This window comes from Rhipicephalus sanguineus, chromosome 8, assembly GCF_013339695.2.
Source record: "Rhipicephalus sanguineus isolate Rsan-2018 chromosome 8, BIME_Rsan_1.4, whole genome shotgun sequence".
Taxonomy (NCBI): Eukaryota; Metazoa; Arthropoda; class Arachnida; order Ixodida; family Ixodidae; genus Rhipicephalus; species Rhipicephalus sanguineus.
The window spans coordinates 86,801,538-86,829,128 of NC_051183.1; the positions used below are offsets into that span (position 1 = coordinate 86,801,538).

General features: G+C 44.8%; 1 protein-coding gene across 1 annotated transcript; it reads left to right on the forward strand.

Annotated features, from left to right (window-relative positions):
* The first annotated feature begins 963 nt into the window (after window positions 1-963).
* LOC119402192 (venom metalloproteinase antarease-like TtrivMP_A) lies at window positions 964-27,591 on the forward strand. Its single transcript, XM_037669307.2, has 13 exons — window positions 964-1,059; window positions 1,705-1,871; window positions 2,450-2,542; window positions 9,402-9,525; window positions 12,566-12,717; window positions 17,174-17,245; window positions 20,314-20,441; window positions 20,790-20,839; window positions 23,408-23,516; window positions 23,592-23,723; window positions 23,863-24,013; window positions 25,961-26,074; window positions 27,401-27,591. Exons 1-13 carry the CDS (start codon window positions 1,011-1,013, stop codon window positions 27,440-27,442), a joined length of 1,383 nt encoding a protein of 460 aa, XP_037525235.1. The 5' UTR covers window positions 964-1,010; the 3' UTR covers window positions 27,443-27,591.

Consider the following 27,591-nt stretch of genomic DNA (forward strand, 5'->3'; position numbering starts at 1 on the left):
CGCGGCAGTGCGGCACCGAGCGGTAGAGCCCCATGTTCGTCGCCTTCGGAGGCAGCCACTCTATTACAATGGTTTCAATTGAGTAGAATATGAGAGAAAACTTCCGAATTTGAACAGACCGCAGCGCGTGTGGGACTTGAAACTCGTTTTCAAAGCACGCGGCAGTGCGCCACAAGCAGCCGACGCGGCCGCTGAGACCACGTGATCCTGCCAAGCACGTCACGCCGACGGTGGCGCCGGCGTTTCCAGTGGTAGGCCTCGAGGCCAATACTCTAGTTGGCATCCACGAAGACTCCACAAAAAACATTAAAATGTCGGTAAGGAAAGGTTCCCGACAATGATATGTGTTCTCCCCACTGTTGTTCACTGGATGCATAGAAGGCCAGTTATGCCCCCTATTCGACATCACATCATCTTTAAGAAACAAGGCGATGTTCTCGCTCACCTCCATGCACGCGAATCGCCATGCCAGTGTTCTAAGAACGAGCGTTCACTGTAACTTAGTGATGTTCCTTGATGTTTGCCTTCGTGTGCCCGGAATTCTTTTTATCACCAAATAAGCGACCGTATCCTGGAACATGGGTAACACATACCGTTTCTTCATCAATCTACGAACCTTCTTTCCTGTATTTCGTTCATATATTTCAGATTATGATTGCCTGATGATAAAAATGTACACTTTTTTTGGTCTGATGTATATTTGCCCTGATCATGAATCACACTCAGAGAAAAGGTCCTGCGTGAAATAAACTTAGCCAGAAACCATAGCCGAACACTGTTTTTAACTGCAGTCTGTCATACCCCCTAAATACCAAGTTAACCTTTATTCGATACAGAAGGTTTCCACCCTTGTTTGGGCAACAATTACTGACCTACTCAGCAAGATGTTCGAGATGTTAGAGGTAGTTCTTTGTGCTAAGCACCAATATATATGGTAGTGACCGATATTTGAGCTTTACAACAGGTTTTAAATCGTAGGAGTTTGCTTTTCTGATTAAGTCAGGCTGAAAATGCTGGTTTTCGTTGTGTTCGCAAAACTTGTCGTCTTCACTTATGCAGGTAACTTTTCCTAAGTGTTCTTAAAACTGAAGGGTAAGGGCTATAAATATACAGCTATCGCAGTAACTTGACCCGAGTTTGCCATAAATATATTAGATTATTAAACATCGTCATCGTTAGTGCATGCCTATGCATAAAACATATATTTCCACGGCCAATCATGGGCCGTGCGAACTGTTCTGTCTATGTTCGACCAGCTACTAGCTACTTAGGCTATTGGCGCAAATATTTGTACGCGTTCTCTGTAATTATGTCTCACTAAAACACAATTTTGTTTTATTTCAAGTTGCAAGAGGTTATTCTTCAGTTGAGATTCTTTTGTTTAGGCTTCTTGTACCAGATTGTGAAATATGACAAGACTATAATCGCTCGCATATCACTCAGCTAGGAACGTCGCTGTAAGCTCGTATGTTTGCTAACAAGTTCACACATATATTTCTCAGATATGCTACGTTAACCATTAGATAATATTCACTGCATACTTTTGATTATCGGTTTCTTTCACGTTATGAATTCCGAACATAGGTACATAGCTACTTGAGTAGGAACTGTTAAAGCACTGTAGGTGTAGACATTGCCTTTATTATATTATTTTTTTTTGTCAACAACATGCTTTCTTTCCCTGGCGTTGTCAACAATCAACAGCAAGTGAATTGTTGGTATACCCGACTATTCTGGATGAGCGGACGACAGCTTCGAATCTCGTGCTACGGCTCAATCAGGATATTACGCTCAACCTAAAAAGAAGTTCTGTATTGGCCGACGAATTACTGGTGGCCACAAGCACTGCAGAAGGAAACCAGATGGAGCTCGTACGTAGATATTCTATATGTGGTATATGTTACGTTAATGTTTCTCTAAAGTTTGTGTATTTGCAACTGCCAGCATTCAGGTTTTCAGGACAGAGTTGTCGTTACACGCCTTACCTTTCTCCCTTTGATTTGTTTTGTAATGTCATGATCCCACAAAAGATGTGCAAAAAGTCCACCTCAAGAATCTTACCCGAGCGCGTAGCTGCATAACTTTATTAAATTCATGGTCTCGAATTCATTGGCTTTCCTAAAAATAAAGTGGCATCTATTACGCATGTATCTTTATTATCGAAATTTATGTCAGTATTAGTAGGAAAATTTGTATCTTTATTATCGGCGGATTACATTCGTAAAGTAATGTGATGCCATGTTTCCTCATCTTGAGCTGAGGACAAAGAAAATAGTTCAGCTCACCTGAAAACAGAGTAACAGAGCTCGCTCTATTCGATACAACGTTTATATTGCAAACATGCTTCTGTAATTTGTATTTATTACTTTCAGTTAAACTTGTATATGATTTTATTCCTCGTCATTTGTTGTGCCTAACTTTCTCACAACAGAATGTTTCCCCTTTGCAGGTCAATACATCGGATATTCAAGCAAGTCTGTACCATGACTCACACCACCAATCTTCTGTGATTGTACGCGCGAGAGATGGTGCACGCCAAGTAGTAAGCTATTCTGGTTCCGTGAATGGAGTATTTCCTACACTTTGCGTTTCTGTATTTAATAGGTCAATTTAGTTAAGCTGCTATCACAAAATAAGCCCTAAGGCATAAGGGGCTGAATTTTTTATCGTATGCTGTTTACTTTATTACTCGTGAACAGCCACATTAAAGGACAATTGATCTATGTAAATATTCAGATTTTGTTCTGATCACATCATCTAATAAATCTTGCTTATTTTCCTCTGGATTCCCTAGTGCAGAGGTGTCATATTTCAGCACATAAATCTTGGTGTATAAAAGAGCATAATATAATATGAATCAGCACTCAAGGATCATTAAAAGAAGTAACACGCACTTCACTAAACAAGGAACGATCAATAAGCTTTGTGCGGGCATTGGATTTTATACGCAATCGCACTGCCATTATATTAAGGCGACGCTAAGATATTGCGCAAGGCTATCCGAAAGAGATTTAGTGCTAAACCCTTCACTACGCCACCTACGCGCGAGTATTCAAAGCTGCAAAAGCTGATCGGCTTGTCAAATTGCAGCGAGTAGTAGAAGCAGCGAAGTTCGACAAAAATGTAGTCGTTCTTGTTACTACACCTGATGCTGGCCACCATACTTGATGCTTTAAATGGGTTAAAAACAATTCAAACACGTAAACATATTTTAAGAAAAGAGTAATAGTACAACAAAATATTCAACCCGATGTGCTACACCAGGTTTAATATAAAAGTTGGAGAAGCGTTTACGGAAATGCAGGGACGGATTCGGTCGATGGGAGTGTGCTAAACCGATGATCAGCGTCGAAAACAACGCTGTCTTACCGTCCGTAGGCTATCATCGAAACGACAATGCCGGAAGCGTAAACCAGCAATATTATATAATGTGAACCAGGGAGTTCAAGACAGCAGGTCGAGACGATAGGCGCGAAGCAGGCAGCGCTTACTTGGAGAAATGCTTTAACGCGCACAAGAAGTTTTATTTCCATGCATCCCTGTTTACTTCACGGTGCATGTTTACGCAGTTTGTTTCATTGCGATAGCAATTATATGGACACTGTCGGCTGGTTTTTGCCGTCGCCGTCGTCGTCATACCCCGGATATATATATGCATGTATATGTACATAAAAGCCGCAAATAAAAATAATTCAGAAGAAAAAACGCCAGGCCTGCGCTGAAACCGCAGCACAGTCACAGCGAAAGCTGGAAGAGCGGCGTTTCTAGAGCCCGTTAAGCTCTCTAGGGGCTACAATACAAGTACACAAGAAAGGTACCCACCACGCCAAAAATCACAATTTTTGTGAAGTTGGGAAGCCCCTACTCAGCCATTATTCGTTCATTCTGCGAAGAAGCGAGGCACCAGCTACACGTCTGTAAGGCATTATGTGAACTTTGTTGACGCGGCGACTGATGACGATGAAGAATTATGGCTCAGCCCTTTGTAATGGGTTGGAATCTTTAAACGGCCCACCAGTTATGTAATTTGCATTGGGTGACACCCGGTCGCTATTTCCCTCTCCCGCCATGATGTATAACATACGTTGACGTGGGAGAGAGACGGGGGGGGGGGCGAAGAACTTTACTGAGACCCCGAGGAAATGGATCATGCGCTTATGGGCTTCCTTGGCAACCAATACAAGTGCACTTGCGAGGAACCCACTACGCTATAAATCATTGTAATTTTACTGAGACCCCGAGGAAGTCGATCATGCGCTTATGGGCTTCCTTGGCAACCAATACAAGTGCATTTGCGAGGAACCCACTACGCGATAAATCATTGTAATTTTTGATATGTAGGGCAGCAGGCACTGTGCCATTTTTCGTCATTCTACGGAGAGCGTTGGTACCTGCTAAACGCATGTAAGGCATTATGCGCACTTTGTTGATGCTGTGCCTGATGACGATGAAGAATTATGGCAGAGTCCATTGTAATGGGTTGGAAGCATTCAACAACGTACTCGTTGCGCAATTCGCATTGTATGACGCCTGGTTACAGAATTCGCGTTGTGCGACGCTTGGTGCTTATTTTACTCTTCTACCACGCTATATTGCATATGTTAATGTGGTTCCTTCTCGACATGAAGCCTGTATAGGACCTTTTTGCGAAGCAGTTAAAAGCACCGGCATGGCTCAGAGGTTGAATACTGGGCTCCCACGCAGAGGGCCCGGGTTCGAACCTCGCTCCATCCTGGAATTTTTTTCTTATTTCGTTTTTTTCTTATTTCGAGCGATACTGGTTACGGACACCGGCGGCGGCGGCGGCGGCGGACAACCACGGCGCCAAAAACGGCCGGTGAAATGATCTCATAACAGCTTTCGCTGTAAAAAGTTCGAAGCGCTCGACCGGGGCTTCGAACCTGCAACCCCTCACTCCGCAGCTTGCTGCTTTAGACAGTTACGCCATGCCTCTTTTCTTGCTTTATAGCCTGTTCCCAGACACGAATTACATCACAAGCATATTGAATAAATAACAAATGGTGTTCGTCCTACTGGACCGACATCAATTTTAAAATTCCTTAAGCACTGTCAAGGGTTCCACCCTCGATAACCACTCAGGTACGAATTCCTGCGTTTTCTGCAATTCCACAAATTTCGACATGCACTCTCGAAAGTACATTCTTGCGGGCCTTGCATCTGGATCGCGGTGAAATCCCGCCATACGGGTCCGCCATAGACAGTGGAGGCCGGTTAACATTATTAAGTCCATATGATACATACCATATGTATCTAAGGGGAATTCCTTTTTGATTGTCCTCTGTAGTACATCCCAAAAGTACCCGCCTTCCCAGGAATATAGGAAAGCGTGCCTTTGTATTCTGCCATTAGTATCCTCGAGAACGAATTAGGCATGGCGTAATTTCTGGTAATTATCTGTAATAAGCCAGAAATTACGCCATGCCTCATTCGTTCTCCAGAATACTAACGGCAGAATACAAAAGCACGTGGCGTTGGATGAAACGCACGGGGCGCCACAGGTGGAGAAATTTAAGTTATGCGAAACGCGGGCCATGCTGCATTGTCGCCCGCGCTGCGTTTGCGTCGTATTGCTGGCGACCCAAGATAGTTTTTCATTTTGGTGCTGCAGCGCCACGCCACTCGTGGCTAGTCGGCCAGGGAAAAAGAAGAACATTCCGTGGCTCATGGTGGCGCGAGCTAGTGGCAACGCTTTGCCTCTTGTAGACTTATGCCGCAGGAGGGAAGAAACGAGACGGCTGAACGATAATCACAGTATATATGTTACACCGCGACCAGAATCATGAGGCTAAAATTACAGCGCAAACGAACAAGATGCCCACGAAGAAAAGAAGCGTACTACGCAAGCGCTGAGTAACAACTGCTTTATTCTTTAATAACCAACGCATACATAAGCCCACGGAAAACTTACCGCACATACGCACACAACAATAGTTCGAAACCAAAACGTGTAACAAGGATAATGGTGTATTAGATACACGGAGACATGAACTTATATTCAGGTGGGTGTAGGAACAATGAAGTATATAAGTAAGAAGAACAAAGAAGTGCCTTTGAGCTGTAATTTTCGCCTCAGAAATATGTACGACGTAGAGCCAAATGAAGATTTATCTTAGTGACCAGAATCTGCGCCCGCAGGGAACGCGAGCCGTGGCTTCACGTGCCACTGCCAAGCGCCGTCTTTATATTTTTTTTCTCTTGAGGTCGCGTGTTCTGTGGTTTTATTTGCCGCCCAAATGAAGGCGCTGCAGGGTCTTGGAACAACGCGAGCGCAAGCGCCCGAGAGTGGATTGCGTTGTCCGCATGTGTAAGAGGCAGTTCCTGCATGCCTCCCTTACTTTTTTGTTCTAATGATTGTTTTGACGACCACCTCCTAGGCGGCTCGCAAATTTCTTGGGTTCCCAACTCTAAAGCTCTCTAGTGTTTCGCCGGTGTTGGGATGTGCGCCTTCGACTTGTACTTTGACATACAGGGTGTGGTCGACCGTGCTCGCGCGAATATTCCTTGAGGGGGATTTGTGTGTATTGGGATTTCACCGCAAAGTTCGCGCTGATGCTATTGACCACACGAAGGTCACATTGCTCGCTGCAGCGAACGCGTTTGCGAAAGGAGTGACCGATAGCTTGAAGAGCCAAAGTGGGGGTTTGTTGAAGTAAGAACTGTGACAGCTGGCGCTCGTCCTATGTATACCTGTGCGTTCTTTTTGTGCGTCCTTTTTTGTGTTTGAGCAGCACGCTGCAAGTGTCGCGCTGTGACATTTGTGTGTTCGCACTCGCCTTGTGTATTTTCTTTTCTTGCGTTCTTTGTGCTTGACCAGCACGCAGGAAGTTTCTAGCTCTTTGCCGCTCTACCTGTGACATTCCAATTTCTTGCTATCGCATTCATTGGTTCGCCCTTGAGGCGAAACTGAATTTTTTTTTGTTAATATCTAACAATAGAAGTCGGGGGCGCCGCCGGGAAGTGCATGGTTTGAAGCGTAGAGCAGACGATAAGATTGCACCGGTCGGTCTACCAGGCTGGGATTAGCGTCACTTCCGGCAAGCTGTATTGGCGTCGTTTATGCAAGTTTCGGCATCAAAAAAATGCGCTGCTTGCACTAGTGGGGCAAGATTGGAACTATCAGCGGAGCTAGTGTTCCACCTACCTAAGTCTTGCTATCATGTCCAAGCTTTTGCTAGTAGTATAAAGTATACCTGCACTTGGCTAGACTGGAATAGAGATGTCACGTGACTACTTGTTACATGGTGCTATGATTTTAGTCACGTGACTACTGTTACGTGGTTTTTGATGCGAACATGTCACGTAGCTAGCTGTTACGTGATTTGTGGCGGGGACATGCCACGTGACTCAGCCTCTATTATGCGATGTTGCGTGATTTTAGTCGCCTGACAAATGGTCACGTGATTTTAATCATGTCACTAGATGTTGCCTGATGTTACGTGATTTTTAGTCACTACAGTAGCTACGTCGTGCTACGTGATTCTAGTCCCGTGGCAAGTTACGTCATGTTAAGTGATTTTAGTGAGGTGACTAGATGTTACGTGATTTTGCTCATGTGGCTCATTATTACCTGATGCTTCGCACCGCTGGTGCTAAGCCTGAAGTGAGTGAGGAGGTGGGCGGCCTTATTTGTTTGTCTTTATTTTTATCTCCCTCTCTTTCTTTTTCTTTGATATTTCTCTTTACTGTGTGTCTTTTTTATCGATGTTTATGTGTATTTTTTTCTTTCTCTCTATGTATTTATTCATTTATCTTTCTCGCTCTTTCTATCTTTCTCCTTCTTGCCCTTCTTTCTTTCTCGCTCTCAATTTAACGATTTTTTCTTTAAACATATTTTTCTCTCTTTATGTCTGTCTCTATCTTACTTTCTCTTTCTATCTTTTTCCTTTTCCTTCTCTCTGTTTCTCACTTTTTTTTCTACTTCCCTTTCCCTCCACGTTGCTATACTATACTATAAAAGCCTATGTTATGCTCTGCTATCGTGCCTGGATAGCCGAGTGGTTAGGACGCTCGCCTTGGGATCGTGTGCACGCGGATTCGAATCCTGCCTCCGCATGAGAAATTTCTTTCGCCTTGTTTTCTCTATCTTCATATCGTTCTGTCTCGCTGTTTCTTTCTATCATTCTTTCTCTGTCTCTGTGTACTCGTTCACTCCTTTCATCCATCAAGGGTTATTACAGGCCACGCTCGAGAAATCGGCGGAAGTGTTTTAGGAGTCAAGCAGAAGAATGGACAAATGGACGCTTGTTATGGGGTCGAAGCAGAAAGTGAAGAAAAGGACGAAGCGTGCGCGTACCGCCTGATGATGATAATAATTGCTGTTCGCACTACCTGGGCAACGAATAGCTTACAGAGCTCCGCTCACAAAATAGTGTTTGCTGACAAGTTTTTCTTAGGTAACCGCTTGCATTTCGAATGTTACATTTGGCAGGTAGCGTTTTCTCCAGTTAGAGTTCCTATAAATCGGCTATTGGAGGTGGGCAAAATTTCGTTACAGTTGGGCTTTAAGGATACCGTGGAAATTGTATGAAAGAGCTACTCCATCTCAAGCTCCTTTAACAGCGAAGTTCTTTAAAGCAGCCTTAATATGTGCGGCCTATCCTGTGCGGATTATGAGGTATATGTCGAAAACTAGGTGAAGCCCACTGCTCACCATTGGTCCAATAAAAAAGATGGCAACAGTTATCCCAAAGTGTGCGACCGCCTTGGCTCTCAGTAGCAACCATGGAACGACCCGTGGGTCCAACCATGGGACCGAGGATAGTTCGTACTCCCGAAGAAGACGCTGCGCTTCGCGAAGCAAGGCTCGCTGCTATGCGGGAGATGCAGCGGCAACCCAACGACAACGCTGCTAGCGGCTTTGACAACGACGACTACGATGATGATTACTAATAAAAACTTCTCGACACTTCTCTCTCTGGTTTAATAAAATCAGATAGAGAAGCCTAATGAAAGCCTAATATAGTCCAATAAAAGCACGCACTTTGCACTCGGCTGCGGAAAGCTAAAGGCGCAGTGAAGCTGATCGATTATCTGCTCATAACAACCAGAATAACGCTTAGGCGTAACCCCGGCAAACCTACGTAATACGAAGTTCAATCTACCCGCACAAAGTTTATTCTCAATATAGCCAAGTTCAACTTAGCTAGTGTCAAGATCAATCTAGAGAGAGCAAAGTTTAAGCTCGATATAGCCAAGTACTACCGAGCTCAACCTATCTGCAACCAAGTTCTGTCTAGCTACAACTACAATAAGCAGACCATCGATCAGCCTCGCTGTGTTTTAAGCTTTGAGCAGCCAAGTGCAAACTGCACGCTTATTTTCATCAACAATGGCTGAAGTCATGCAGCATGAACTTTGGAGGTAATTATCACTTTTTACAGGAAGGTATCATAAACCACAAGCTGCGGATAAAGCCTGTTCCAGAAGGCAAACGTTCATCTCAAGGTGAAATGCTCCATAAGATATACGAAGTCGATGTACCGACAAAGATTCCTATAAATATGGGTAAAAATTTTTGAAATTTTCTCAGTGTTAACGACGTAGTTGTTCCTCCGGCATTTCTACCAGTTCATTGGTATCGTGCCATAGTATACAGGTGCCTGAGCTTGCGTGGATTACATACACCTAGCCATGGCTTTCTCTAGCACAGCATTCAGCTCACATAAGCGTGCTTCGCGAAACAGTTTCGGAGCGTGCCTGAATAGTCGAGTGGTTAAGAACATGTTTCGGCAACTTTGATGGAGTGCGGGATTATGGGATCAAGCATACTAACCATGTAACGGAATTGCTACCCCATGGCTTCATAATGTTCATCCTGTGTAATTTCTTCCACATGGCCAGCAAAATCCGCGAAGTCGGGAAGACTACCGAAGTAGTCGGCCATTTTTTTACGAGGAAAGCCGCCCTTAAGGTAGCCAGTAGCTGTACTTTACGTGCGGGTAGTCTAGTACCGCTTTAAGTTTACCTTAATTACAAGATTGCTCCGTGAAACGCGTTAAGCGCCGATTGGTTACTTAACTCATAAGTTAAGGATAAGTTTCGTTTGTGAATGTGGGCCTTAAGCTTTTTGTTATGCTGTTTCGCGCCGACACATAATCGTCGCCATCGTAAACCAACGCACGCAATCTTCGTCCTGTCCTTTCTCTTCTTCATCTTCTGATTGGCTCGCCAATTTTTCCGGCGTCGGATGCAGTAACTTTGATGGGCACCAGAACGAGTACAGAAAGAGAAGGATAGATTGAAAAAAGTGAAAGGGAGAAATTCTTGACGAAAAAAATGTCTTCGTGAGGTTGGTTTTGAACCGGCGTATCCACGAACGCTAGCAGAGCATAACATAGTCTTGCTTAGGATAGTAAAGCAAGGGGGTGGAAAAGGCAAGTGGGTGTGAGAAGGAGAGATGTGAGAATGAGAAGCACGGAATGGAGGAGGGGACACGACAGGATTTGTACGTTATCCATGTGATGACCACACAGTCATTTTCGTCATACCCTTATTGCCTCCTATGACCATTTTCGGTTACACGAAGTTGAGGAGGTGACCACGAGAGCACCCACACGTAGGCGGTTAGATAGATAGATAGATAGATAGATAGATAGATAGATAGATAGATAGATAGATAGATAGATAGATAGATAGATAGATAGATAGATAGATAGATAGATAGATAGATAGATAGATAGATAGATAGATAGATAGATAGATAGATAGATAGATAGATAGATAGATAGATAGATAGAAAGGAACGCCCACAATGACTTTAGCTCGCTAAAACAGACAGACAGGCAAACAAAGAACTTTAGAGAAGTCCTGAGGGCTGGGAAATGTTTCACATTTATTAAAAAGAAACAAAGAAAACCGCCACCTCCGCACGTCCTTCAGGCTTGGCAAAACGTGTGTTAAGTTGCCTTAATTTTTTTACGTGCTTAGCATATTTTCGATGCCCACCTTGTCATCCATCCACAGATCTCATGTGGCATGATCACGCTCAAAATCAAGTGGTCAATGCTGGCCTGAACAAGGCTAGCTATGCTCAAAACCGGGGTAAAATTGACGAACGAGGCCTAGAATACTACAATTCACAATAATAACCAAGAAGTAATGAATATAATAACTCCATAACGCTAAAATGCTTCGGAAACACGCGGCTGACACCCGGGTCGCGTAACCTCCCCCTCTCCAGGTGCATGATTGCTCCTCCCAACGATGCTTCTCCGGCGCCGGTGTTGCGAACTCCTGCGACAAATCATTCATAGAGATAGACTAACAATAGCGCGACCGGAATCGCTGGGTATTCGTGCTACACACTCCCTCAGATTTCACAGTGGTGAAGCTGCATTTACCGCAGGATTTTGAACTACACCAATGGGTACACAAGAAGGACATCAGAGCTAGGTTTGAACTACATCTAGCATTTTATGGGATTTGTGGCGTTTTTCATTGATGCTAGCGACTGGAGGCAGAACTCCTTCTGGACGGGCTAGTTTTCTTCATAGACACAACGAAAAGAATCCAACAGACAGTTGCACCGAGGAAAGCATAGGTGGCAATAATTGTTATCGTTAGCTGGAGTGTAATAGTAGTGATGTAAATTGCAATGCAGTAAATTGGGCGAAAAATCACCCTTTCTGCGGGTGTAAACCTTCGAATTACGCATCTGATGTCCTGCCAGTTGACGTACGCCAGAGGTGCTTCCCCGCCTACTTCGTTGGGTCTTTCTCTACCTGTAATCCTAGGAGTGTTAGCCAGCGCCACTCATAGACAATGCGACGTTTCCCGGGGATGACATGGAGATGGGAACGTTCATCGAGATGTTTTGAAATAGAATAACCTGTTTCAATTTATAGAAGCGGCAAGAAGAAGAAGAAGAACGGAAACTTTATTGTCAAATCAATGAGATTTGAGTCCAGCGTCTTTTTAGTGGGCCTGGGCACCCACCGCGGACGCGGTTCCGAGACCTTGTCTCGAAGCGGCTTCCTCGGCACGCTGGACGGCCCAGAGTTGTGCTGTCAGGTTCGAGCTGAGCAGTGCGGTCTTCCAGCGCGAGCGGAGGCTGGACTTCTCTAAAGTTCTTTGTTTGCCTGTCTGTCTGTTTTAGCGAGCGTCTCTTCCACCGCTAGAAGCGGCAAAGAATTCGCAATATTCTGCAAGCAAGATAAGGATCAAGATATTCACTTCAGAAAAAGGCAGGAAATGGAAGATGGCTCGAGCACCCATCCCCTGGCTCGAACACCCCACCACCCGGCTCGAGCACCCACCCCCTGTTTACGGATTTTTTTCATCACTTCATAAAAGGCACGCGATATTTTTATCAAATTGCTGCAGAGAACTAATGACAGAACAACAAGCGATGGGTAACCTCATGTTGCGGGACATCTGTTTTACCAAATTCAGTGAAATGGCACGCAACGAAGTGAATGCAGTTTACGTGAGGTAATCATCAGTTTTATTAACTTTGAAGTCCTAGCGAAAACATGGCAGTTATAACACAAAACGAAGGTAACTGCACTGAAAGGAAAATAACTGTCATCTTCCCGCCATTTTCTAGGAAACGGCATTACTCGCCGAAACATTTCAAAAAGGGAATTGAGCTATGACCGCTTTGCTGTAGAGGTTCACGTGATATCCGACAGCGTGCACCAAAAAGATTTTCGAAAAAGTGAAGATCTGATTGCATATTTCGCTGTCCTCATAAATGGAGTGAGTATACAGATGTTATTTTCTCTCATGAGAATGAAACGCCAATTGATAGCTTCAGAGAAGAAGGTGAACGTGCACATGGCTGTTTGGGGGCTCCTCATAAAAATGCTTGTGCAACACTGAGTTGAGCTGCCTAACGTTAAAGCGAAAATGTCATGCGTAAACGTGTATGTATCGCTTATCGCCGCACTAATGTGTCTTTGCTTGACGACAGTTTGTGCAGATAAGATTATTATATCTATATTTTAACCACTGCTGCAGCATTCCTTTGATAGTCATCGTTGCGGCAGTTTTCCTCCGCGAGTGTTTGCGTATGCATGCCTAATATGTCATGCGATCAATCCATACCTCCCAGGTAAGTGTTGTGCCGTTTTGGATTACATACCTGAGGAATATGAGAGAGAGTACTTTAGATAGATTCTTATTACAGTAAACTTACGCATAATTGACATAGTAAGATTCATTTCATTCAGCAACAATCTCATTCCGTACATCACCTACCGCAGAAATCACGAAACTTAATTTCTGTACATGAGGGTCGAGCCTAATATTAGCCAGACGAAGTCGCACTGATCGACCGCAAGAATGAAATTTTTCAGGTAATTGTTAGAATGAAGTAGGGCACTTAGTGCATGAAGTCCAATATTATACTGTCGTCTTAAAAGGATAAAATGTAAAGATATCGTGAAACTCTAGTTCTTGATGACTGTGGTGAGTTTCCTGTGAGAATAACACGAATTGGTCTAAAGCTTGCTCTGCTCTGATTGGGCAGAAATATGGTTGGGTCTTAATACAGTAGGAAAAATGATCATGGAAATAAATTCATATCAAGAGGCGAACAAGACTGGATTCATTAGGCAAACTCCTGTCTATTGGATAGGATTTCGATAACGTAGGTCGAGCATTCACTGCCCTTGTGTCGCGAATGTATAAAATAATAATCATTACACCAACCCCGACTACATCAAGCCAAGGAGCAGCTTGCTTGGGTGGCACCTCAATTTGACCCTTTTGGGCGTAATTGTCCGTTGTAAATTACAAGGAACTACATGTCAATAACTTGTCACGGGGTCGTGACGTTGCCGAAGGCAACCGACGGCGTGTCCAAGATGGAACTCTTTATTTGGCCAAACTTGTGGCCAGAGAATGAAAAGTCAAACTGCAAGAATTACTCACTGTGCACTGATAGCGGCGAACAGAGCGTCGGGCGTGGATTATCTGACAAGCGGTAAAGCATGTCGGCTTTTATACGTGTGCTATCGAACATTCCAACGTTATCGGTGATGGCAGCGTAATCTGTCGAAGAAACTAGACTATTCGCGTCCTGGGGTGCTATGTAGGATGGCCCAAGCTCCTCGGGCACAACAATTTGCTCCGAGCCCGCCCTACGGCAGCCATGACGGGAAGACAGTGCGGAGCGCGCGATAGCAGCGTTGATAAAAACGGCTACAAGAACAAGCACGGCGTCACAAACGCATGTGTGGCATTTGCGGCGCTTATCAAAGGAACACCGCATGCGAACGCCTTTGCGCCACCACTCAGGCAAAATTTCAACAGTGCAGCGACGTGAGCGTGGTTGTCGCGCTATCTTTTTGCCAACTGAACATCGCGCCTCCCATAGACGTGTTCGTGGGCGTGTGTCCTCTTTCGGGCAAGTTCTTTCGTTCTACCTGCAGCATAGAAATTTCCACTCTCGAAGGCAACAAGGGCGCACACGCAGCACTCTCGTGCAGCTCGTTTCGTTTCAGTCGAATATTACAGATAAATAAATATACATGACTGCAACTTACATGACATGACTGAAAATTTTTCTGCAGTAACGTATCGGTAAAAGCAATGTCTCCACAAACAAGTAAACAGTAACGTTTATCGCCGCAAGTGCCACCAGGGGTGCTTGCTTCATGGCTGTAAGTGGCACGTCGCGAGCGCGGTGAAATTGAATGCAAGACATCGTAGCCACGTGATGATATAACCTTTAGTTTTTCGTGCATGTGTACATAGTCTGAGAAAATGTGCTCATTGATAAATCATGCCGCTCGCTGACGTTGTCGCGTGAGCACTGCTCCTCTACAAGAGCAAACGCGGTGGGCGGACGCGATCTTCGCCGCGGGCGTCTGTCAATCAAACTGATTGACGCGCGAACTCGGGCACAAACTCGATGATTGTGAAAAGGCCCCAGTTCAACTCGTGACTGTCATCGTGCCGGTGTGCCCGTCAAACGGTTCATGCGGTGGACGCTAAGCAGAGCTTCTTTGCATATGAAAGAATTTGGTCAACTTGCACTACTCGTGCAAGGCTGGAGCCATCGTAGGAGCCTGTGATCAGCCAGCTTCTTTCAGCTTTTTACGTGGCTCGTTCGGTCTCAATTTTGATCGTAATAATTGCCTAGGTCTTAATTAAAATGATACGGTTCTGTCCTAATTGGTAATGTTCTAATCAACAGGGCAATAATTACTCAGGTTTAATTGACACTGCCTTAATTAGTATGATCCTAATTAGCATAATCCTGATTAGTTCAATCCAGTTAGCGTGGTTTCAGTAAGGTCCTAATTAGATCGGTTACAGTTATCCCGCCACTAATTAGCGTCGCATTAATTACTACGGTCCTAACTAACTCGGTCATGGCCCTACACGGCTTCATTTTCGTGGCCTTAGTAAGATGTGGCTTAATTACCTTGGTCTTAGCATAACGTGGTTTAATAGGCAAATATAGCATGTCCGGACTTAATTAGCTAGGTATACCGCACATCTAACTGGCTGATGAGCCGGGCGCACGTGCTCGGGGAGCGAGCAGATGATGGGTAAGAAGGCGAAGAGGGCGCGCGCCGTACCGAGCAGCGCGCTAGAACGTACAGGCCGACCATGATGATTATACACGTGCCGTCGGCGGTTCCGTCCGCGGTGTTGTAAGACACTCGGCCGGAGCTAATCTCAGAAGTCACGGTGCTGATTATTCTAGATGATGGATAGTGCAAACGTTAAACGCCTGAACAGGAGTTTAAACAGAACGTACCTCTGAAAAACATCATTAGTAAAAGTTTCTGAGATTTTTTTACACTTTTCTGACACTTTTTGCACTCAGTGGAACGACCAACTAATGAAAGAAGATGCCTCTGGTTTCAGGCCACCACCCAAGTTTGTCGACCGCCCTTGATATCATGCCGCGTTTCATCGTAACCAATGAAACGCAGCGCGCGCTCAGGGATGAATTTGACCTTTGCGTACTCTTAGCTTGTTCAAAAGGGGGTGTCGCCAGAGCTCGGAAAGATTCCTAGTTTCGGCAAGCTCGGGCCATCCTGCATGCTCGGGACACCCCTGCGCGCAATCTGAGCTAATACATTGTGAATACATAATAATACATAATAATGAGCTAATACATTCGTGAAGCCTCTGCAACATCGCGGCGCGGTCTCCGCGAAGTGTTGCATACAGTCTTTGCAGGTGAAGCCCGAATACATCAAAATAACAGGCATGGCAGTATAAATCGCCTAGCATAAATTTTATTAAACTGCTTCAAATAAGGAACAAGAATGTGTTCTAGGCGCAGGAACATGCTGTATGTAACTTAAATATGCAGACGTTTTGTGTGCAGTTTGCACCTTGCAAGCGATACAAGATGCCATGCTGTAGTGCGAATATATAAAGTGATGATACCTCGAACCTGAAAGGGAGTTTGGGATGACATGCCGTGATGATTTTTCGTTCCCTTGTTACGCATGAACATTTTTAATCCAAAAGTACTATAAGGCGTTGTGCTTCAGCATTCGATAAAAAAATATTCGAGCATTGGCGGGGTGACTAAACGATTTCATATAAACGGCAATTTGGGCAGCGGCGAGCACGTCAGTCAGTTGGAAGGCGTTGGCGTGACAGAATGACGCTCAGTCACTCGGACATCTGTAGATACGTGCTGCAGAGATGCGGAGATCCTGTCAGAAGAAAATACAAAGGAATGGAAAAATGGATCAGAAAGGAAAGCGCGGATAAGCGACGGCAACATTTATAAAATCATTGTTCAGCGGCAATATTTATTCCAAGTGGTTAGCTATTAAACACCCAGTAGCTCCGCGTTAGCTAAAATTTATCGAGATATCTGGAATTACCAGACAAAGTTTATATGTATACAAAGTTCGTAAAAGAAATAGCGATTGCAGTAGACGTTTGGTGTCAGCGTATGAAATAATACAGTGTCCAGAACCCTGGCGACTAACGTAGCGTAGTCTTGAACTGCAATTGCAAACACCCTTACAATCCTAACGTCAATGCTACTCTGTCAAAAAACAAATTTTTGCGTAAAATAAAAGAAAACAATTTTGCGTAGGATTTACGAGAGGAGCTCAAGCTCACAAACATGAAGAGTGTTATTGTGCTGCTTTAAGAATTTTTAAGCGGGGCAAAAAATATATTATTTTGTGATTTTCTTGCAACGTTAACAAACTGACGACTCATGCTGTAGGTGAACTTACGGTATGTGGACATGAAGAAGCCAAGAATAAAGTTCATGCTGGTGGGAGTCACGAGAAGTTTAGTAAGTAGCATTTCAATGATTGAATTTGGTCTTAGGCTTCCTTTGAACTTTTCTTCGTTTTCTTGACAACACTATAATCTCTTTTGAATCTGATTCTACAATTATTCTTTGGAAAATGCGATTGCTTAGCACTGCAGCAGTGAATTTACTACAAGCCAATTGCAACGCACGCTATGATTGTACGCTGTACAAGGGTCTTGCGCTCATGATTTGCAATTACCGCCGTAATTCAATATAACGCTAAACCGAAATGTCACTTTCTTTCCGGCATCATGGCTGCCCGATGCTGTGAGCTTTACAACTTTTCCAAAGAAGGAGTCGTTGTGTTCAACCGACGTTAATCGACATCGTCAGCCTGAATGCGCCCTCACTGTGGCAAATGCCCATTTTGCGCTTCTCCATTCGATGCGGTCCTGTGCTTGCTGCGGCCGAGATTACTGGCTGACAAAATATTGACATGATGCTATATCCTCGACAGTCGTTTTCTAACATGGGACGCAGTAGTAGGTTAGCAGTTAAGTCATCGTTATTCAAAGCTTCAAGACACAGGTTCGATTTCCGGCCGCAGCATCCACATTTAGACGAGCGCAAATCGAAGAACACCTGTGTGCGCACTGAAAATTATTGAGGTGCGCACCAATAACCGGTGCCCCATTAGCATATCGTAGTGCTGGCGCCTAAGGCCCTATAATGTCGTATTCAAGCAAAGTTCATATTGTGTGACATTTCCAAAACAAAAAAAAAAATCTTCTCTTCAACTACAATTGGCGCAAAGAAACGGTAAATAACACAAAATAAATTTCCCTTCCGGAGTTGGGGTTTAAAACCGCCTCCCCGCGGTCCGAATGGGTGTGCCTTGAACACTAGGCCACGTACCCCCGCTTGCCCAGTCTGATCTGACCTGAAGCATATTAATGCGTTCTACTGAATATGCAATGAAAAAACAATTCGGAAACAGTTGCCTCGATGTGGGCGCTTCATTGCATTAATTCGCGTTGGTTGACTAAAAGCTATCTGCTGGTCAGCACGTAAGGTAGATATCAGGAAGTGGAAATTTCGGGATAATTCTGACTTCGAGAAAATTCAATTCCCAAACCACGTTTCCATGATTACGTGAAGGTTCTTTCGGTGGGCCTTTCTAGGTGCTAACGAACGCGAAACAAAAAACATGAAAGACTACACGCCGAAAGCATCGTGCAGGGCACAGCCGCGAGCTATAAAGAGAGGGAGAAAGAGATAGAGAATGAAATAAAGAAAGAAATAGAGAAAAAAAAGAAAAGCAGTAGGTCAGGCACGCGCACACCAAGCTTCGCTTGCCGCAATTCCCCGGTTGAGGAAGGGCTCCTTCTTTTTTTACTCCTGGCATATTTTGATGATAAAATTACAGTACACTGCTTCTGTTTCGTTTTTGTGAAGCTGGGATGGATAGCAAAAAACAATCATGCCATATCCAAGAAGTGCAAGATGATTGAGGAGCTGCCTAGGAGGTAATAGGGTAAACCGTAAATGCTGCATACAATTCCTCTACTGTCATATAAAGATGTCACACGTTGTTATAGTAGCGATTACGGTCATGTTGTTGTCGAACCAAAAACGGTCGCAGACCTTGCAGCTGTGGCAGAACGTGTGGTCGAGGAAATCGCTTTTGAAGCGCGCGTCGGCGCTACCAACTTCAGGTAGCGACCGCTTTCGGCGCTTGGCAGCTGTTTCCGCGCCCGTACCTGTTCGAGGTTCTCTTGCCGCCGCTTCCGCTTCTTCTGCTTCGCCGGCTTGTATCTCGGGGTCTGCACGACGCTGACGTCTCTCTGTGGCATCACGAGCTCTCTCCGCAGGGTCTTAGCGGCGAGCCGGCGCTGCAGCCTTGTGAGCCCTCAGCATCGCCGCCTTGTCCTCTTCGTTCATGTTATCAGTATCGAAGGGCACTGCCGAGGTGGAGCGAGAGCCGCATTCTACAGTTGGCTATGCTATATGTGGTTTTGCTGGCGTTAATGTCATCGTCAAGGTGCTCGAAGCACAAGAGGAAGAAGGCTTATCTTTCGCGCGAGCGTGCGCATACTACAATGGGCTATGATATATGTGGTTTTGGCTGCGTTAATATCATCATCAAGGCACTCGAAGAACAAAAGGAAGAAGACTTCATTTTCAGTCGCGCTGCGCTTGTAGCGGCCGCCTCTAGAACTAATCTTACACTTAAGGCGCTGGACTTTGCCCAGCTTAAGAACCTGGCGAGCCAGCTCCTGAAAACATTTGGGATGCTATGACGCTCAGCCCTTAAGGCCTTGTTTGAGGTGAAAGGTGCTCTTTACCTACGTGGTTATCAGTGCCGGTTTGCACCGGTTGTCGAGTTAGCACGTACCACATATCATCACACTGAAATGTCAAGGAGTGGGAACTTGACAATCACGATCAATTTCGCAGCATAAAGTTTTAGTACTCAGGCACAGTCTCTTTAGTTGCTTTTTATGATGCTTTGACGTTGGAATTTGAATCAATTGATTTGTTATAATGCCCGCCATTCACTGATTCAATTACTGATCATTGGTGAAGATGACGTCCAACTCTCATGTTTGTCGACTTTAGTGTGGCAAACACGCATCATGTTTTAAACTTTCCATTGTCTCTACAAGTTTGCATCGCTTATCCAGCTTATCAAAGGAGCAGTTCATGACGCCTACAGATGCACAGGTGCTCACTAGACATTGACACAAGTTTAACGAAATAATGAGCAAGCAGATCTCCAAGTCAGCACCTAACATTGAAGTCTCATTTACAGTCTCATTTCTTTAATGCAACGTACAGTTGATTACTGTAACATCGAATACTGAGAATTAATTCCATACCATACCAGTACCTCGGTCCTACTGAGCACTGAAGCCGCTCGAAACTATGATTCTAGTGCGAATGCATTGCGCTTGGAGCAGATGGTTAACACTACGAAATATTTAGTCTTTAAGACATCACTTTGGTCCAGTTTCTGTGTGACAGCGTTGCTGTAGCAAGAAGTCTTTTCTCAAAGCAGGAAAATGCTATGAATTTCCATGCCATTTACTTATGAGATCTATTCGCAGGACGACGCCTATGCCAGTCATCTTAAGCCTGGTATTCTCGACATGGACAAATCATTAGATGGCTTGTTTAAATTTTGCGCAAGAGGAAAAGTTCCTGGGAAACCCGACGTAGTGCATCTGGTAACAGGGTAAGATAGTGCATGAATGCTTCGCTATTTCCTTATGTTGCTCTGGTACTCTTGAGGACGCGGGCTCGAGTTCGGGTTGCGGCGGCTTGGTTAATGTATATGTCTATATCGTAAGAACCCAGGTGGCGACAATTAATCCTTCGTCCCTCACTACTGCGTGTCTAAAATATTTAATCGTATGCGAAACCGCAGCAATTATTATATTGAAATGGTTTTCCAGAGGCCATTTTTTGCACATGAAAATATATTGCGCGAGACTTGAGCGTCATTATTATACACCCCGATGTGAAAGAATTCTGACTATTTCAATTGATCACGTGCAGATTTTTTCTTTTTTAACATATGTAGCCAAGACATGGCCCGTTTCGAAAATGGCGCTCTGGATAAAGATTACACAGGTGAGATGGCGTGAGTATTGACGAAGTGAAATATTAAGCTAACTTTTTGTATGACCCAATATAAATGTAAATTTCGTAGAGTGAAGGAAGCTGAATGGTAATTAATTAGACAAATGCAACAAACTCATTAAATTTAGTCAAAATAAATTACGTTTTGGTGAAATGATAAGAATCAACTCAAACACGGCATTAAAATTGCGGCCACAGGCCTCGGTTCTGCTATTATTGTTAGTACGACGTAAAGTAAGCATACCTTGATTCCCAAAGCTTCATGAAGGCATCTGCAAACATGCCTAAATATAGTTATAATTTGCAACTGAGGATGAAAGAGAGTTTATAGAACAAGGGTACTAAGCAACAAATACCGCAAGACACGCCCCGCCAACTGCAATGTTCTTTCACATCATCTGAAGCAGTTCTTCATAACTGAAAAGCTTCTTCAATATTCAGGTTTCTCATTGTGTACCGCGGTGTAAATACGTTTTAATGCATATATGCCCACACCTTTCGTTATTAAAGGCGCGTTCTCTAAAGAACGCATATGATTCGCTGTAGAAATTTAGAATATTTAAACATTTGTTTTATATTGGAGACTTTTTACTTCCTTAGTGCAGATTGTTTCGACAATTTCGACAAGGCAATGTGTAAGCGGAATCGCCTGAGTGAGGGAAATAAATAATGATCGTTCTATATTTTCAGTATTATTTTTGAACGCTAGCAATGGATGTGGTATCCCATCATTCCAAATGGGACTGTTCGTGATCATTTCGTTGTTCTAATCGTGATGTCTGCCTACAATGTCGCTACCGAAGCGACTAGTGGCTTATTACCCTTTTGCCTTCTTTAGGTACTTTATCCTTCGCCCAGTTACGATACCATTGCAGATTGGTTACTCCTCGCGCAACATAATTTTATATATCTTGGTGAGATTTATCCGCCCACCCTATCGGAAAAAACAGCGTTCCCAGTGCCTCCCAGTGTCTTTCAGCGCACTGGGTGGCACTGGAAACGCTATACAGTGTGTCCCAGTGTACTACAGCGCGCTGGGAGGCACTGGGACAAACTGTACAGCGTGGCCAGTGCCATCCAGTGCGTTGGAAGACGCTGGGGATACTGTACAGTGTGGCCCAGTGTCTTACAGCGCACTGGGAGGCACTGGCCACGCTGTACAGTGTCTGCCCGCGCACTGCAGGGCAGCACATTGGAAAAAACTGGGCGCGCTGGGTGCAATACACATAAGATGTGGTATTGGGTCGCGAGAAGCCGAAAGAAAAATTTATCGAATATCTTGAAAATATTATTCTATTCTGTGTCCTACACATCTCCAGCTTTACTTTTAGTTAAGCGACGGACGTACGTATACGCTAAAGCAATCATCTGTCGAGCGCGCGCGCGCTTTCTCAGAAGTGTGTGATCGAGTGTCGTAAATGTAGTTCATATAACTGCATCGAAATAACTTATCATTCGCAACACAATATGACATTAGTATCAGTCTGATAATTCCATAAACCTACTCTAGCAGCTAGTCCTTCCATATGGGCGCGTACCGTTGAAAGACGCACGTCACCGGCAACAGTGAGCCAATGTAACGCCGAATCTAGGCGTTTTTAGCTTCTGATTCATATATTAGAAGGTGTAAATATGGCCTCGCATGAGTCAGGTATGATCAAAATTACATTTGAACGGTTATTAGATTCTTCGTAATTGAATATCCACGTTGTTCACAGCGATCGTGGCGCACGGAGTGCAGCTCTAAGCCTAACGGTCGGATCGGCTAGGATAAAGCGCTGCGGATGTATAGTACGCGGAACGTAAACAAAAAGGACAGAAAATATGTTCAAACTGGTGACGAAAACTAAAGTGTTCAGTGTGCAGGTCTGTTGCACATTGTTTTTTACATAGGTATGGCTAACTGCTTAGCGAGTCAGTGCGATTGCCGCAACACATCTGCGGTTACGCTAATATTTTTTGCGGCAAAACGTGCCAGATAGACGTTCTAAATCTACGCAGCACATAAAAAACAAGTTAAGTACCTTCGCTTAGGTTCTCGCGAGCACGAAGAGACTGAAATCTACGTTTCTAAACGGGAAAAATGAAAATACTGGCTACCGGACGTAGTTAAAACCTGAGCTAAAAAGACGCCGGTGTGGTGCAGCGGTAACGTGTCAGATTCAGGATACATGGTGCGTCAAGGTGGTGGGTTCGACTCCCGCTCGCTATTTTTTTTTTGAGGTTTTTTTTTTTGCCGCAGTGCGCGCGTATCAGCCCTAATTACGGTCTGGGTATGACCACAGTTTTTAAAAACAACTTAAAAGCCCTATTTCGGCCCGTAACGGGTGGCCCAGTGTGCAGCGTGCAGTGCGCCAGCGTCCAGCTTGCCTCGAGCAGCGTGCCAGCGTCCCAGTACCCAGCGCCACACTGGTCCAATAATCAGGTATGGCACTGGGACAGTGCCACTGGGTTTTCCGATAGGGCACATACGCCACATACTTTCGTCATCAAAGCTTTTGTATTTATTATCAATTGAACAAAGTGATATGGAAATATGCTCCTCTACGTTTCATCCAGGACTTGCCTATCAGGGACCTCCATGTACAAAAACAGCCGTTTCCTTGAGCGAAGATATTGCCACTTCATACAAAGGCGTCTTTATCATGGCTCACGAACTGGGACATGTGTAAGTAAGCGTGTCTGAGATGGGTAATAAATAAGAGCTGCTTAACAAAATAATACTACTGCTTGTACTCTAAAGGATGGGATCGCCTCATGACGAAACAAAACAATGCCCCTGGTCCGAAGGATATCTCATGAGCTACGTAGATGGAGGAGTGAAAAAGTACCGACTTTCTCGGTGCAGTGAAGAGAGGATACGAGACAATCTAAAGTAAGAAATTTTTCTTGTCTTCATTTTCCCTTAACTAGTACTTCAAACAGTGCCACGATGAACCTTGTCAACACAAGCTATTTAATTTTCACCCCTGTAAGTTACTCGCATCCTTGGACGAGTGATTCCGCTCTTGCAGGTACATGCCTCGGAGATGCGTAGGAATACTGTCGCAAACTACCTACATGCACCGTTATAAGAAGTTTCCGGGTCAGAAAGTGAGCAAGAAGCATTACTGTAAGAGGCTTTTGAAGAAATATACAACGGCAGATGGTATCTTCCACGAAAAGGTAAGCACATATGGCTGTTTTCGCGAACTAGTGTTTGCATACATTTTACGCAAAACATCATCGTCATGAGAGCTTGAAGCTAAGGTGCTGACAACTTCGCACTCAAAGCTCGTCGTCATTAAATTCACGTCCAGTTGCAAGATAGTTTCGAGCGGCACAGATTGGCACCAAGGAGGCTCGTTGGCATCCATGCACGCGTGACGACGACGAATAGGAGCGACTAGTGACACGGGTTGCGGCCCTGTGTGTGATATAACAATATAAGCGAGACAGCAGCTGCTGGAAACTGGCTGAAAAGGCCACGTCCGCACGTTTTGCACGTGGCGGACATTCGGAAATAATTTTTGGTAGAATAAATCTCCCTTGACGCTAAAAAACAGCTCTCTAGTGAATAGGTGGCATAACTTTCGCCCAGTTATTACCGCTTAACACTGTCAGATTGCGAAGCTGACAACATCACTTGATATTTGACTTGCAAAAGTTGTTTTGATTAGAGAACTTTGATGTTACTGAAGCATAACCGCGAGCGCCACGCATTCCTCTCAAGTTCTTCAGCCAAGCGCACTTTCACAACAACACACGCACGCTGGTTCACCCAATGGTCTGTCAAAAATCACTGTGTTGCCAAAACGGGCAAATTGCCGCACGACTAGGTATAGACGTAGCCACTACGTGCATAATTTTTGAACCGAATTGTTCGGTGACACATACAAGGCTTCAATTACCACCTCACTTTCGTCAAGCTGAACGGCACAGGCTTCACCCTCGGCTCTTCTGCGCCGTTGAGCAGCATTTGCGCTCTCCTTCTGCATGGCGTTACCCGCCTGCAAATATCAGTCAGAGGCGCTATCAAGCGGCTCCAGCGCAGTGTCAGACGGCGACTGCACAGCGAAGGCAAATAGCTGCGCGCGCGCCGGCGCCAATGTGTCTGCCATGGCCACGATGTCACTCCTCCCGAAAGCGCTGACCAGCAGCGGCGAGTCGCGCGCGGCGGTGGCGGAGAGCGCGTGAGATGCCGGCTCCGCTGGGCCAGCTGTGTGACAACACTGATCCTCGCACATGCGCAGCACGGCTCATGAGGATCTACGCGAAATTGGCTCCGGCTAGGCAAGTGTAGCTAACGCTACAAAAGCAAGCAGCTCGAAGCGTCCCGCGGCACATGCAGACGCCGCGAAAAGCCGAAAGCAGACTACGCGGCGCGCCGTTGTCATGATAACCGCTCCTACGTCGCTGATTGTCCACCTCGCTCTCCGCCAGCCGGAGAACGGCGCGAAATTGGTCTAGGACCTATTCTTTGAACGGCAAAGAACGGCTGACGTGCGCGAACGAAACCATTTGCGCACACAGGCTGAGAATGGCAAACGGCGAGATACCGCGCCACTAGCGTGAGCGGGCCATTAGGCACCCGTTACTGCGTTGTCTGGTGTCGCCGTTAGCAGTGTCGTCGTTGAAATAACCGATAGAGTGAAAGAAGACGAAAGAGAGCGAACGCGCACTTGGCCTACATCACGAGCCACTGGCCTGTAATTTCTCTTCATTAAACCGTCACGCACACTGTCCCCTCTATCAGAGCTCGTGCCTATGCAGGGCTGGCACGCACACTGTAGCTGGCTTCGCTTGTTCCAACGGGGTTGTCCGCGTTTCGCTTGATTCGCGACACCTGCTATGCACAGAGTGGTGTGCGCAGCACTCGAGCGCCGGTATTTTCTGTGGCAATATGTAACGAATGTTACATTGCTACAACTCTGGATGACGAAAACTTCAAACACATTTGTTGTTGCTCCAACACAAAGCTGCGCTGAGAATTCGCATTAGAGAATATCGCAATTTTCGGTGAATTTTTGGTTTTCTTTTTTCCAGTTCGGTAAAAAATATATAGTTTCAGTGTATTTACACGCTGACGTAGATCGACAGGAATTGACAAAAGACTTCGGTTGTCTTTTTCAGCCTAATGACATTAGCAAGAAATGCAAAATGAACTGTTGCTTTCCAATACCCCCTAACATGAAAAATTGCCTTGAGGCTACCATACTGGACGGAATGGAGTGCGCTGGAGGAATGGTTTGTATGCTGCGCATTCGCATGATTTCCTTTGAAATTTGCAGACATAATCAAAACAGCTGGAAAATGAAACGAATATCATTGCATAGAGTGTCAAGCCATCTTTTATTAGCCTTCCATGAAATGTGGTTGTTTGAGCTAGTTGCTGTTGGAAAAGGCTACATCTTAGTGCATCGTTCTCAATCCAAGCGCGCCAGCAGGAACCTGACGTTAGCATACTTGAATCTCCGATACACCCTATCGCTGAATGCTTACATTCGATAAAGATAACCCTTTGCCATTTCTTTAAATAGTTTGGCGCTGTATAGAGAGAGCTTTAGCGGTGAAAGCTGTGTCACCTATAGTCCAGAACAGTAACTTCACAGCATTGAAATTCACTGGTCTTCCTCTCAGATAGCTTGAGCGGACGTGGGCATTCTGTGCCGGTGAGGTAGAAACCGCCAGAAAGCCTAGAACTACTTTACTAACCATCCCCTCGTTTCGCAGCGGAGCCACATCAGGTGAGACTTATGGCGCGTTCAAATGAATTGGAAATTACTGCGATGGTATGGCCTGGGCGTTTCTATGTCACCTCCACAAACGACCATCCTATAAAGTGGTGAAAAGTGTACTTCCAGCCAGTATCCAGCATATATTTTTCTTCTATGGCTTCTTTCTCGTTTACTGGCGGCATCTATCTCAGCACTTGCAAGGATACCCGTAGGTTGCGAAAATACAGCTTCTCGCTTAAATAAAAGCGCATTCTACCAAACTTAGCAGCACGAAATACTCAATCGTTTTCGAAATTGGTAAGCACAGGACATTAGCGCAGTACACTGGGGATGCCTGCACGCGGAGTTAAATATTGTCGAAATAGGCGAAAATAAAGGCCAACAGCAACTAAAGTGCTCAAACAAATAAAAGGGCAAGTTTACCTTGATATGCCGAGATCATTGTTTTGTAGGGCCGTTCGAAGAACGGATACCTGTTTACGCTCCACTAGCCGGAAGGTGTAGCATGCTAAGCATGCTAAGAGCATGCTAAGATACGAAGTGGCTAAGCGGTGATGGCTGCGGAATAAGCAAGGAGATCATTTTGCAAATAATATATGCTAATCTGGCTAAGAATGGAACTTATCCAACACGAAACAAAAAATGCCCTTACTGGAGCTCAGTAACAATGAATTGCCTGCAAACATTTTTGATATGTTACGCACAAATATTTGAGATATTCAGACTAGCTAGCTCTCGCTCCGTGTTTATGACCGTGCGAAACTAATCATATAATTGTTCAACGACTACCTATTTGTTTCCTGTTGTTTGCCAAAACCGTTTTTCCATATTGCAGACATGCAAAAGAGGAGTCTGTGGAGAGCACGCATGGCGTTGACGAATCGTACAACTGGTCATAATTCAAGTTCACCGATAAACGATGGAATTGCATTTTGTGTTGCATTCTTGATGTCATGATAGCGGTAACAATTTCTACAAGTCAATGTGTAAGGGGTATCGCCTGAGTGAGGGAAATAAATAATGATC